This window comes from Limulus polyphemus, unplaced genomic scaffold (genome assembly GCF_000517525.1).
Source record: "Limulus polyphemus unplaced genomic scaffold, Limulus_polyphemus-2.1.2 Scaffold801, whole genome shotgun sequence".
NCBI classification, from domain to species: Eukaryota; Metazoa; Arthropoda; class Merostomata; order Xiphosura; family Limulidae; genus Limulus; species Limulus polyphemus.
In genome coordinates this window covers 102,574-117,557 of record NW_013666411.1, presented here as the reverse complement: position 1 = coordinate 117,557, position 14,984 = coordinate 102,574, and the positions used below count along the sequence as shown (strand labels likewise).

At 34.0% G+C, this 14,984-nt stretch overlaps 1 protein-coding gene across 1 annotated transcript in view; it reads right to left on the bottom strand.

Annotated features, from left to right (window-relative positions):
- Positions 1–14,984, bottom strand: part of LOC106460592 — a 42,020-nt gene that overhangs the window by 9,391 nt on the left and 17,645 nt on the right. Inside the window, exons 4-7 of the mRNA XM_013920310.2 lie at positions 11,125–11,195; positions 10,319–10,420; positions 8,696–8,768; positions 393–489 (exon numbers count right to left, since the gene is read on the bottom strand). Coding sequence (XP_013775764.1) covers positions 393–489; positions 8,696–8,768; positions 10,319–10,420; positions 11,125–11,195 — 343 coding nt within the window. The remainder of the gene's footprint in view (positions 1–392; positions 490–8,695; positions 8,769–10,318; positions 10,421–11,124; positions 11,196–14,984) is intronic.

Here is a 14,984-nt window from a genome sequence, read left to right as displayed (position 1 = left end):
AGGTGTATATATAGGATTAATTACTGCTCAGTTATACATCTTTATGTATACAAGATTAATCATTGTTAAGTAAGAGAGATCTTTGAACACATAAGATTACTTACCATTAAGTTTAATAATTTTTTTTATACAAAATTAAACAATGTTAAGACTAATCATAGTTAAACTTCACATACACACACACACAAACTCAAAATTAATAAATGTTAAACTTGGACAATTATTATGTACAGCATGTAATTATTGATACAACAAATATAAATTTATGTAATTAAAATGAAAGAAAACACAATATGTACACAAGCCCAGAAGAAATGTAAAGCTTAATGCTATTATTGTGAGGCTGGATTATGATTTAAGTATATCATAGCTCGTATACATTTAATTCCCACCTTTACAAACTTCTTCTATCTCTGCTTCAGCCATCTTGTATTCCCTCTGGTGACTGTCTTGTTTTCTCCTGAATTCACTTATTTCATCAGAAAGATGCTAAAAACAACAAGACAATACAGTAACCACAAAACTAATTTATTTCATTAAACAAGTTCTCAAACAAAAGTATTTTAGCCATAAATCTTCATTTCACCAAATACTCAAAATTAGTGACAGAAGCAGGTTGCCTTAGTAGCTTTCCCACAACAAAGACAGGGAATGCAAGTTTGGTGGCAATATTTCAGTTATTTGGATAGCTGGAATAATGGAAAATAGTAATAATCAAAACCTTATTTTTGATTATTTTTGTGACAATTAATATAATCATGATTTTGATTAACTAATTAATTTACATGACACCAATTGATGTAACTATTGCTCATACGTAATTGATTAAATTGCCCAGCTCTATGGTAACAGTAAATAAAATGATTATAAAATGCAAATATTATGAAATTGCAACCCCTCTATCATATGAAAATGAAACGTACTAGAGTACAGTCATGTGTTGATAGTTTACACAGAGACTAGCTGAAATCAGCTACTCAGACAGTGCCACACCAGCATAATGCCTATACAAATACAGGCAATGCCATACTATTCCCAGCAGTAATGTGGTGAACATACTCATGTCTCTCAAGACTGTAATGCTACATCACGTATACGTAGAAGTCAAACTTTTGGCTGGTGAAGGCTACTCCATGGAAAGGATTGAGGTGAAATTTCATGTTTCAGTGGGAGCTATATGGAAGTTAACATTTTCCAACACTGAAAATGTATTTTCAATGGATACTTACCTCCTCTCACATATTAGCTTTTCCTGATTGTGTGCTGCCCTCTATATGCACAATTTTTTTTTCCTGCCACTAGCCTTGAGGCTCCCACCTAACTTCATGTGTTTCCATGTGCCATTGCTGCACTGTAGCATGCAAATGAGCATGTTACAACCCCTCCATCAATAAGAGTGTGACACATCCTCCTAGCACAGCTGACTTCCTATACACTGATAGTTCAATCCTCACTTCAAGATTAGGTAAGAAAAGATGCACTGGAAGTGGGGAGGACGAGTGGGAAGTATGAGATGAGGTATGTATCTATGAGAAATACATTTTCAGTGTTGTAAAATGTTAACTTCTGATACGATATCTTACATTTTCTCTTTAATTAGTCAGAATCCCAGAGAGAAATGCTGGAGGGACTGGTGCAAAAGTTACCTAGGTAGGCTTCCTTCAGAAAGAGAACTTATAGAGCATCACACCCTGTACCATGAAAAGTTTAAGGGCACACCTGTGGGAGACCACCCCCCTTCCATTCCAGGGTATACAATTTGCCTATTGTGAAGATATGTGTCACTCAGGCAGAAAACAAGCACCATCCAAAATCACAAAATAAAAAATAGGATGTGCCATATGATAATGTGGCTAGGATGCATCAGACCATACATGGCAGGTCAACTCCAGTCCAAAACCAGGTGGCATCAGGTATGTTCTATCTTCACCTTCATACGAGGAAGCAGAATGGAAAAATAGCTTCCTTTCCACTATCCTAGGTAGTGCTCATGTGTACTGATCCTACAAGCATCGAACATCAGACCACCTGGGAACTGACATCCAGGCAGCTGTAGGATGTGGGAATGCCAGCCAGAGGAGCAAATTGTACTTGGTGGGTCATGTTCAGTCCAAAACTTGGCAGTATCTAAAATTTTTCACCCATTCCATGATAGGAGAAGGGTTCACACCATCTAAATCAACAGAACACCACCACTCTACTCTCAACTGAGTGGAATTGTCACACTCTGGAGGAAGCCTCCATGGTCCACCATCCCAGCAGCTAGAAACTGGTGAGTGGTAAGGACTCCCATACTCCACTCAAAGAAGGGTGTAAAAGCATGTTGGGGAGTCTGGAGGAATGCAACACTTTAAGAGAGTGCAATGGGTGTCCATAAAACCCTAATTTTTAAAAGCAGGCCAGTCCCAGTTTATTCATCTAGGACCAGAGTGATGGGCAGCTATCCTGACACTGCTTTACTCATGACAGTCCATTAGTAGGTATGGTCTGAATTAGGCCTTGTTTTGCAAATAATATACCACAGAAAACCACTAGTGGACTTGTGGAACACCCCATCTCATCAGTGAGCATTACAGGCCCGAATGGCTACATGGTACCGATTTAAATATACTCTGGCAGGCACCACATGCCACTCAGTGGTTCCTGAGGTGTAGAATAGGGCCCCTGTATGGGTAAAAGAAAGAAAAAGAACTTACTCAGTAGGAGCAGGTAAGGTTTATGTAGAATGACGATAGGAGGAAGTTGATATCCTAAAAAAGAAGAGATGGTCAAATGATGAAGAGAATATGTGACAAAAGTATACAGGGCAGTCCACATGCCTGCCCTCACAATCTCTTCCAAAAGATGACGGAAGTGAGCAGCCAGAGAGAGAGTAAGGTGTCAGATTTGATGAGAGGAGGCCTGAAAGAGTCAATGTAAATCTAGCATAGGCTAGATGGATGAGCTGCTGTAGCCATCCCTTGAGGATAATGGGAGAAATAACTTGGGGAGATGAAGAATTCCAAAGAAATAATAGGGGAATGAAACGTGAAAAGAGGTAGTGCGGGCCATATAACAATGAACAACATAGAAAATGATGCGGATAAAAGTGGAGAATAAAAGTGAGAAATGGAAAGAAGGGAAATAAGATGTTCACACTGTCCCATTCACAAGCCACAGACATTTGAGAAATAAAATCACAAGCAAGATAATGAAGAATATAAAAATGATGGAAAATAATATGGGAGACATCAATGGCATACACATCAGATCTTCTATGACCATAGGCAAAAAGTAAGAAATAGGACTTAAGTGATTGATGGTACAAGAAACTAAAAATTCAAAGAGAAGAAGTGTAAGGGCATGGAGAACAACTACCAGGTCCCATTCAGGAAGGACTGTAAGACAAGGAGGAAGAAGGTGGCAAAAAGAATGAAAAAGCATAGAAAAGACAGGAGAGAAGAATACATGATGTTAATGTGAAAATCCAAAAGTATTAGGTAGAGCTACCCTTTAGCCAGCAATGGTCAAAAGTGTTCGAACAGCCATGTAAAAATTCGGAAAGATGAGGGATAGAAGAATGGGAAGGGGAGAAACTACGGAATGCGCAGCATTTCTATGGATAGACAAGAGAGAAGAAGAACGAGCAGAATGAGAAAAAAGAAAGGTTACACGTTAAGAGAGTCTGAAATGTCTCGCAAAGAACTGAACAAAACCTACACATGAAGCTAGATGTGAGAGGGAGGAGTGAGGTTGAAAGAGTAGGGAGCATGATAGATGTAGAGGAAGAGAGAACCAAAGATGATTCAATAGAGAAAACTACAGCTGAGTCGGCCAATACAGAGTTATCAGAGTGTCCTGCATGAGGGAGAAGACATATAGGAGGGTTGGCACAGAAAAAAGGTTGGACCACTCTTGACTGAATTCATTCACAGCTAGAGCTGAGGGAAGAGGAATAGAGGACAAAGAAAATAGGAAGTATGGTGTTGAAATGAGTGGCAAAAGCAACTAGCAGAGGAGTGCTCAAATGAAACACAGTAACTTGAATGCCAGATTGAGGGAACATTCCATAAGCAGTATCTTGTCAAGCCTCAACAGATGATCTGTGACAAAATTCAAGGCACCCGGAATACAACAAGGAGGTCAGGAAAAGCTATTATGTGATAAGAGGTGTGGTAGTGTATTGCAATCTTTCAGTACATTATGTGAAAATAGTTCTACTGATAACAGAAATGTATTAGTTGAAAGTGCAAATTATTCAAAAGTGATGTTAAGTAACTTATCACAAACACAGACATAAGTTTGATACTATATTAGCAATTACTGTAAACTAGGTCTATGACAGCAAACTATTCAAATGAAACAAATCCTTTTCTAATTGAATATATTGTTAATTATTTTGTATTCAAACAACATATGTACAAATACAAGAGCAGAAAACAAACTATACCTATTAGATATAAACTTAACTTGACCAAAATATTCTTGTCAAAACACCATGTTAGATATCCAATAACAACAACAATGATGCCATTTTAAAAGGTGAGATCACTGGTCACCAATAAATATTTGTTAGTCTTGCCATATTTAGGATTTATAGAGGGAAGTCAAATGCTTCAATTGGCAAAATCAAGTATGAAAATAAATATTTTAATGAATATGAAACAAGTTAAAACTGATTTAATATAAGAATAAAACTTTCTGATACTTAGTAAAAAGAACACAAAGTCTAAGATGAAAAGAAGTATCTTTATTGTTTTTCAAAACAGCTGTCACAATAAATTTTCAAATATTTTATAACCAAAAGAATTATAAAATGCTACATATACTAAATCAAATGTTTTTATTAAACAGAAACTAGATACTACTTTACAAATCTATACCAAGTTTCATATCTGGTTCTGTAATTTTACTTTGAGAACGAAAATGACTGGTTGGATACTTTTAGCACCCCTGCAGTGAAAAAAAAAAAAAAAAAGAGTTAAAAACATGAAATAAAAGCATAAAATTTCCTAGTTATATCTCCTAAAACCAAATTTCTGTGAGGCAACTTTTGTATGGTTTATGAGTTACTTTGTAGAAACCAACCTTCATCTCATGAGTCATATATTTTACACAGTCTGCCAGAAATAATAGACTAGATTTCTTACAGAAGAAAAAATTACTTGAATGACAAGTCTACACTTGAGGCATTTGTGGTTTCAGTTGCAGGAAAGAAATTCACTACAAATCGTGAATTGATCTATAAATTTTTTAACTGCAGGCTATCTTCCAACAACATAGGTCTAGCTACATCCATTCCCAATTTATGTTTATATACTGTATTAAAATTTACATATTTTTTATATAATTTATTTCTCACATATTCAGCTGAAATTTATTGAAATATTTAAGTTTATTCATTCATTACACTTATGAATCTATTTCTATTAAAGGCCTTCTTCAACCTTATGAAGGCCTCACAGCAGAAACTGAAATGTTGTTCCTCTCTATACACAGATGGGAGTAGTCCATTAAAACCAAAACACTTCTATGTCTACACTACCTAAATTATGCTGGAAACAACATCTATTTTTATTCGTTTTACTTTTCCAATGACATCTAAATGGTCAGAAGCTACTGAAACTGTTGACACTTTCCAAATGAATTACAACAACTACATGCTGCTGACTTCTTTTCCTTCATGACTGATGGTAGTACAGACAGACTAACACAGAGAAATAAACTGTGTATGTTTGAATAACATACTTTTATCCTTATATTGTATACCTCAAGTTGACAATATTCTGGAAATGCTGAAGGTGGCCTTCTAACACCTTGCTTTCTTCCTAGTAAATTTACAACCAAGGTGGTAGGCTTTAGAGAGAGTGGTGCAAGTATCAAGTTCAGCATTCTATGTGCTTTGGTCACATCGTTGGCAGCAGATGCACCTTGGTTTATTCGAATACGCTACATGGCCCAAAGGTTAGAACTCACCCCGAGGGGCATCTTTAAAGCATCATACACAAATACAATAGTTGACATCTACAGAAATTCTTCAAAAAGACTTAATGAAGTAAATGATGGAGCATAAATAATGGAAAATCATTTCTCTAAGCTTGTACAGCAAATTACTCTTTCTACACTTTAGACAGAACAACTAGCCAAGCATAACTATGCACATGGAAAACTTTTCTGAGAAGAATGAGAAACCTGACAAAGATGAAGACAGAGCAACAATGGATGGGCTCATATGTAACTTGAGTTGTAATTTTTTTTTTTTTTACAGATTACTTTAGGATGTTATAAAATTTCAGTAAAGTCTCCTTGTTGTTTCATCAAAATTACATTACTATGCCTAGTGTCATGGACAAACTAGAAAGTACACAGACCATGCTTCTCTCCCTGCAATATGAAAAAGGTCCCATGGAAAGTGTGTTCTGGCATGCAAGTCAGAATGGAAACTTGAAGGGGCACTCACAAAATGAAGCAAAAACCAAACCAGATCTGGCAGATTACAAAAACAGATTGTTATTAGATATAAATGATACCATACAGGTAACCAAAGTGAGAAAAATTTTACAGTAAAAAAACATGTTTAAACAAAAGTATTGGTAAAGAAGAAGTTCAATATCTAATTGCTAATTTCAGTAAAATTGTACAGAATTGTGATTCTGACACCAAGACTGTCCTAGGTGAAGACAAACCAATTATTTGATGCCACTCGTTTACTATCTGTGTGGCAGTATATAAACCAGGATGATACTGATAGAAGAGATTAAGAATATTTTTAAATTAATGCATCTCTGTAAAACTTATCCACTACCTGCTGCATGATGTGACAGGAGGCTTCGGAAGATGAAAAGAACAAAAACTAATTAGTTTTGAAGCCTGGGCACCACACATCACTAACCACCTAAAAACAAAAACAGTGAACAAGTGGTATCTATCTGGTAAATGAATCCAAAGATATGATGTTTATCCTCACTGGAATAAACATTTTAAGAGGGAAAGAAGGAATGCAATTTGTTAATAAATTTCAAACTAGGTCAGCAAATGGTAGTGTATATTAGTTTTATATTATCTAAGTTTTAATTCATTTATTTCAAAAGAGACCTAAAACAAAAATTCTTAAACTTCAGTTAGTTACTTACAAAGTTTTAACATTTGGACTTTGTAATTTCAGAATGACTTAATTTGACTAAATTAAACCTTTCATGTATATAAAAAATTTAGGTTAACTGCTCTGTTTACACATTCTCTTTTCAAGTTCCTTAGGGCACGTTTAAAGGAAAAAGAAATAACTTTCTTCAAACACTTGATAGATACCACGCCCACTCTCTACACATACAATTATACTTAGTTGAGCTAGATGTTTGTAACCAATAAAAAGACCACATTTGGAAATACTGTTTCCCAACAGTTATTTTAAAATTAGCCAAAGAATTTCATAGAGAACTTGTCAAATACTCTTAGCTTTGTTGCTGCTTTTGTCCTCGCTACCACTTTAGCATTGTTTCTTACCTATAAATATAGGTGTTATATTTTAATTATGTGTTAGTTATGTTTTAAATTGCATATCAGATAGGTTTAATAATTTTTTTTTAAATATAAGCCAAGTTGCTTCAGTTTATCAGGCTAAGTGTAATAGGCAAATGTTCCAATGTTCTGAAGAAACCCGTGAAGTGGTGAAACCTTTCAATGTCACCCCAACTTACTGCATGTGCAAACAATTAACTCCATCACATGCTAAGGTCATGTTGATTAAGAGGGAGGCCATTATACAGATTCCAGGCCATAAAGTATGATACCATGCATTCACACACAGCTGCCAGGCTCAGCCCCACTGAAAATTTGAAAAAAGTAGACTGCTGTATAATATATTGTTTTGATGATTAAGAATCTGGTGTTTTTAAACTCAAATATCAATAACATGTACATAGATCTGTCAATTGCATAAATACTAGATCTCCTTGATACCTTAAATATTAATTTAGATTATTCTTTATTTATCTATTTTTAATGAAATTGTTTTTGCAATAAAAAGTCACAAGTGGTCATTATATAAGAACAATTTGTGCTGCCATCTAGCAACCACAAATGAAAGTGTTATTTAAGAAACATGGAAATAATATATGCTTATAAACTGAACTCACTGCTTATTAGTAGTTTTCCTTTTTATTATTTCCCCACAAAATTAAGTGTGGTAGAAAAACAGAATAATATTACTCTTATACAAATTGTGTAACACTCAATAACTCAACTTTAGCAGTTATTTGTATGCATCATAGAGTAATAGATTAAATGTGGTTGCCACTTTTTTCTTTGCCCATCCCTATATAATTGGAAATACCTTTCACAAAAAAATAATTCATTATTATCTTTGTACAAAAATGTTCATGTATACAATGAAAATTTGTACTTAGCCATGTTTAAGAGTTATATTTTAACTTTCTAAGCATATTACATAGGCATCACTGCAAGTTTCTTTGTATTGTTTTTGGTACCACAATCCATACTTAATTACTATTACAAATTGTTTTGTGAATTTCCAACAGAACTAAGTTTTGTAAATGCTATACCATTAAGACCACTAGGCAATCAATGATGAACTTAAATAAAAGGATAGAAAGCTTTCCAAATTATATTTTACTTTTCAAAATGGTGGAATTGAATCCTTACATAATCATAAAAACTAACCAAACACATCTCTGCACATTAATATTAGATTACTTACGTCTTTCCAGTTTCTTTTCAATTGAAGCTTGCTCCTCACATCATCCACTTCAGCTTTTTGGGCCAAATATAATCTATAATTAATAGTAATGTATCAAACCTGTTAATCTTTTTAAATAGTATTCTATTAAAACTAAAACCTATCCATCTTCATACAGTAGTATGCTGACATAAAATATTAAAATTCTAAGTATTTAAGTTTTGTACTTTCTGTACAAGCTTTAAATACCTTGTGCTTCCATCACAATATACTAAGTTAAAAACCTGAACAAATACTTTTGGTGCACATACTATTAAATTTTAACATCCTATAATATTATACTTTAGCTGTAACAAAATAATTTTTTGATTAAAATATGCATTTTGTCATCCCACAAAACAGTAGTCTTCTTTACATGCAGTATTAAATTCTTATTTAAAAAATAACACTGTAATCATAAATCTAACCAAAAACAAAACCTGAACAAGTAATTTTGGTATTAATACTAATTTTAACATCTTAACAAAATGTTATATTTTACTATAGCTATAACAAAATATAAAATATTGTTTAAACAACTGTTTTGCCACCACACATAAAATAAGTCTTGTTTACATGCAATATTTATTTTAATAGTCATATTACATAGCATTCTAGATATATTAATGTAATTTAACATAGGTAAATGAGAGAATCTCATTTCATAAGATCAAGGTTTCAGATCCCATGTTGCCCATAGAACTACTGGGATCTTTGTGGAGAATGGTCAATCTAATAGCCCAATTAAATACTATCACTTGATAACACGATTCAAGACTGACCTTGTTGTCCTTAGCATATACTTTACGCAATGGACAGCAAAGTCAATCTTAAATTGCACATATTGACAAACTTTCCAGATGATCTTCCACTAGACATCATGTGAACTCTCAAGACCAAAGTTAAGTACACTAAAACATAAAAGTAAAGTGAAGCTGCATCAAAGAACTTAGCAGGTATGTGGTTGAATGAAGAGTTTTTTTTATTCCAGTTTCTTTGGCCATTTCCTTATTATAAGTGCCTTCAATTTCAAGGTATAACTGAAAGCTTGCGAGTCTCCAGCAACTTTACATTTTTAATATTATCTTGATGTCGTTTCAAGAGAATTGCCCAGCTCCATCACAATGTCAGTTTTGGTCAAAGGGTTCTCTTTTGTAAGCATATTTTCATTTTGCAAAAGAAAGTTTTACTTCAGGATTAGTTTGTTGTTGTCCCAAATGCTCTGAGTTTTCTCCACTTCCATAGATAACATTAAGAGTTTCTTCTTCAAAATGATTTGTTTTTTGACTCTACATCATTTAACAACCTTTCTGTCTGTATGTGAATTTTTGTTTGTGGAAGGAATAACCTTATATCTCTCATAGTAGCACTGTACTGTCAAATGGTCAGAACTTTGCTGTGAACAAAATATATATGTCCTAAACATGTTCCTCACACCTGCAATGACACCTACTATAATATCACACAAAAATATTTCTTATAAAGCACAATTACCTTCACAATAAGCACTAACAAAGTTTCATAAATTTAATTTTCAAAGCTATAGTTACCAAACCTTTTTTTTTTTATTTGCACAAAAAGTGTTATGAGAATATTGAAACTTACTTCAAGCTTTTTTTGGAACGCTTTAATGAATCAATCTCCTGAACAATTTTTCTTTCTTGATTAGCAGTATAGTTGTGTCTCTGTAGCTGATACTCTAGACGTCTGTAAACAACACACATTGCAATAGAAATATACACGTAATACTTGTCTTTACAAAAACGTATTCTCTGAGACACGTCTTTTATATATAGAAGAAATAATGCAGTTATATAAACAAGTATTATTTTAGAACCACTTTCAATTGTATTATTTATTTTGAATGAATCATGTGCACAGTAACTGTAATGCACTTGAGTCTCATGAAACCAAATTAATGTTCATACACACATTTCATTTACATACATATAAACACAGCTTTTATTCAAAGAATATGTGAATTACAAGTTAGGCCTGCAAGTGATCAAACTTAGCTCATTGTAATAGCATGCCAGTAATAAACAGATTAGACTAATACATACACAAATATAGAATCATAACTTACACCTCTGTTTTCCAAATTGAATTTACTGGTGTTTCTTTATGTTTTCTTTACACCTTTATGTAATCATTTGTTAAGCTAACCAGTGTTGATATTTATATTTAAGAAACAACAACAAGGTTTGTTTTGTTACATTTACCAACTAACTGTATAATGTTGGTCTCAACAGAAAAAAAGAAAAATACACACATGGTACATCATCATCCATTAAATATTACAGCTTAGAATTTAGAAAATGGGTTGATTCCCATACTTGTTATCAGCTAATATACTGATTATAAATCAAAAAATAAATCATCACTCCAATTCCTTATCCTAGTTAACTTACTTTATGGCTTCATTGATCTTATCCTCCTGCTTATACTTGAGTGTGCCTTGGGTTTGACTTAACGACTGCCTCTGTACAGAGTCATGAATAAAGTAATTCTTATTAAAACACATTCACCCTGTTATTAACTTAGACTTTGATAATATAGGACTTCTTTGAATTGACTTAATAAAGTCATACAACTTTTAATTGTACTTACTGAATACCATAAATCTATAGATAGATGTCATCAATTTTGAAAAAGCAAGTAATTTTGATTAATATGATTTGACCTTTTAGATACAATTCTACACAAAATCATGTAGTGTTCTAACAGTTTGGAATAATACCAATGATGTTACAGATATACGCACACACACACACACACAATGTTTGATACTGGATGGTGTTGTTTCCTTAATTAGATATGACTCAATATATATACTAGTTCATGCTGTATTATCGCTCTTACACACCCGATGGCGCTATTCGCATAAAACATACCATGGAAGATATTAAGCTTCCAATATCTTAGAATTACACGATATTGAGCCACTGGATGGCGCTGATTTCTATGTGTAAATTCGTTTTACAGTTAGCTAGTGGGAGAGGGGGAAAGAGTTCCACAATTACACGTGTATATGACGTAATGACAATTCAATATTGTATTATCTCAATGTCAACACACGCGGCCATGTGGAGGAGATTCTACAGCCACATTCCGTACGTTGCGTAACATGCTGGTAACTTGAATTAATATTTCCAGGAACTCTTAAATACGTAAAATATACTGTTCACAATTTCAAACAAATGCAAATCATGTTAAAACAAATCAAATATGTAACCAAAATCTGTACCACTGAAAAATACGAAGGCCAAAAAAAAATAATAAGGCTTTATGTATAGTCTACGGAAGTCGTATAATTATAAATATACATTTTTCATCCAAAACCGAACATTTGTGTGTCTATCATTATTCATGGTAGTATATTACAAGTTATATACGGTTGACCTTTCCTTTACAAACATTTAATTACTGTTAAATTATGTTCATTTTCCGACAGTTCAGGGATATTTCATTTGTATAATAAGTGAAACAGATTTCTGACCAATTAAGATATATAAAACATACAATCAGAGCACTTTAGTGTCTAAGCAAAGTATCTTCAACCTTTAAATAACACTATGTGTAAGTATTGAGAGTAAATTACTCAATATTATTTTAAAACAAAGATAAAGTCTTAAACTGTTTATATGAGAGATTAACGAAATTTTATAATACAGATTAGGCTTATCGATTTCCTTTATATTAAAGAATGGATGCTAATGTTAACACCTGCTACTAAAACAGTTTAAAGATAGATTGTCGCCCTAAAAAAATGAAAGACATGGTAAATATAAATGTGTTTAATGTCATAACAGATGCGATCAAACTGACAAGTTGAGTAATTATAGCATGCTCACCTATCTTACAGCCAAACAAACCGAAATGGTTCTTAATACCTCTGACATATTGCGAATGTCCACGGCTCTCAGGAACAAACAACGCTATCGTGCAGTAAATAAGTAACAACATGCACACACACCTAGTTTATTATTAATTATATCATTTTGTGCGAGGGGGAGGGGTCAATTGACATTACTCGTACATCGTATTCGAAAATCGCCGGTGCTGTGATCAAGAGCAAATACCACTTTTATAAAATGCGGGGGGGCGCCAACACAAAATTCAAACGAAGCAGTGGTGTTGGTGAATTTCACGTAATGGGTTCTTTTTATACAAATCGACCAACAATAAGCACGAAATTTGAGAAAAGTGAATGTCAGGTGTGAAGTGTTTCACAATGAAACAAATCGAGAGCAATTTCACAAACAGAAAATTATGCCCATTATTAACACTTTCGTTTGAAAGTTATAATAACCCACTAAGTGTCAATGGTATTTATAGCATCCCAGATACATATACGACGAATACTTTCAATGATAAAATTTGCACAAATATACCTAACACCTTCAAGACATTGTTGTAAAGCGTCAATGGTATTATTGGCACCCCATACACATATGCAATGAACACTTTCAATGTTCAAGTTACTAAAAAAATAACTGACCACTTCAATACATTGTTGGGTAAATCAAGAAAAAAATATACCTTCGAAAAGTGTCTGTAGTGACAATTAAAAAGAGCACGATCAGCAAAACGATTTGAACAGGAATACGAATTTTTACATAATGAAAAATCTGCGAGATGGTGCAATTGTAGTATGGTTAAACAGGTTAACAGCACCAGCATCATCGGGTTCTTCAATATGTAACAAGACACTCCATGCTATACCAAACAAGCGTCTGCGATGTCAGCACTACCAACACTGAGAAAACAAGGTAAAACATTCACCATCCCCCTAAACTCTAGCTTTAATAAATATTGATTTGTTATTCACCTCAGCCGGAAAGCTTTGTGAAGGCTCTTGATAATACGATAGCTTATAATTTAGTCTTCAGTGTTTTTACCACGTTTACACTGGTTTTCAATAGTCATGCAAAATATCGAGGGAGCGCCGACCCCTCACTTCATGTGCAGGGGGAATGGCATTCTCATACTTCATGTGCAGGGGGAGTGCCGTTCCCATACATCATGTGCTGGGGGAGTGCCGTTCCCATACTTCATGTGCAGGGGGAGTGCCGTTCCCATACTTCATGTGCAGGGGGAGTGCCGTTCCCATACTTCATGTGCAGGGGAGGGCCGTTCCCATACTTCAAATGCAAATTATTTCCCGTGTTGCTTTCTTATGCGTTCAAATATGGATCGATAGTATTGTAATCATGTCTCTAATATGGAACGCTTTACTTAAAATGAAGTTTCTATCATTACGCGAAAGATTTCCAACATTGCACATACCGCTGCTTCACTAAAGAATATCCCCGAAGCAATGATTTTCTGAATTTCTAATTAATTAGGAAACACAGCAGCCATATTAAATAACCAGTTTGATAATTAGCTGTTGTGTCGGGGAGGGGAGAGATCGTGTCCAGGCGAGGTCTTCTAAATTTAGGAATACATTACTATTGGGTTCATTCCATCACGTACAGACATGCTGTCGAATCATTAATACTAACTTAGGTCTAAGGAACCTAAAAGGATGCAAATCACTGATTTAACAAATTTTGAGAAAATTTAAAAGCTCAGTTGAACAGCTTCTTAAAACTTCTTATTTCTTATGTCTTTAGTTTGCTTAGGAAATTTACATTTTCACTATACTGACCCCTCTCAAAATCGCGACAAATCTCTGTACTACAAATGATGGACTCACAACGGAAGATATGAGGGAGCACCCCTACAGTTATAATTTAAAAACTACACACTTCAAGCAGTTTATCAAAAACTATTAAAGTAAATTATTTTTTACTCTTTCATTTAAAACTCTTGATATTTACTATAAGGATGGGTTTAATATCTACTTTTATTTTTCTTTTAGTGCAAGGAAAGCCTCAAAGAATCTTGCTAATGGTTCCCTATTGTCCACGTGTTTTTGTTATAAAACCCACGTCTTTCGACTTACACGTGTTTATTATTGCTCAGAGAATTTGAGGTACCGAATCAGTGGTTCTCAACGTTTTCTTTCTCACATTCACGAGCCAATCTCACGAATAATTCTATCTGCGAAGATGGTCCTACAGTGTATAAAAGCAACACAGATATAAGTACGCACCTATGCTACTGTTGCGTCATCGAGATCATGTGATTCTCACGCCCTCTACTTTCTAGAACTATCCCGTACCTTGGCGAATGCTCTAGTATTTACTAGATAGGGTAGGCTAGTATATAAAAGAGGGTGACAACGTGACGAGATAATGTAATGTGTGTGTGTGTAGACAGTGAT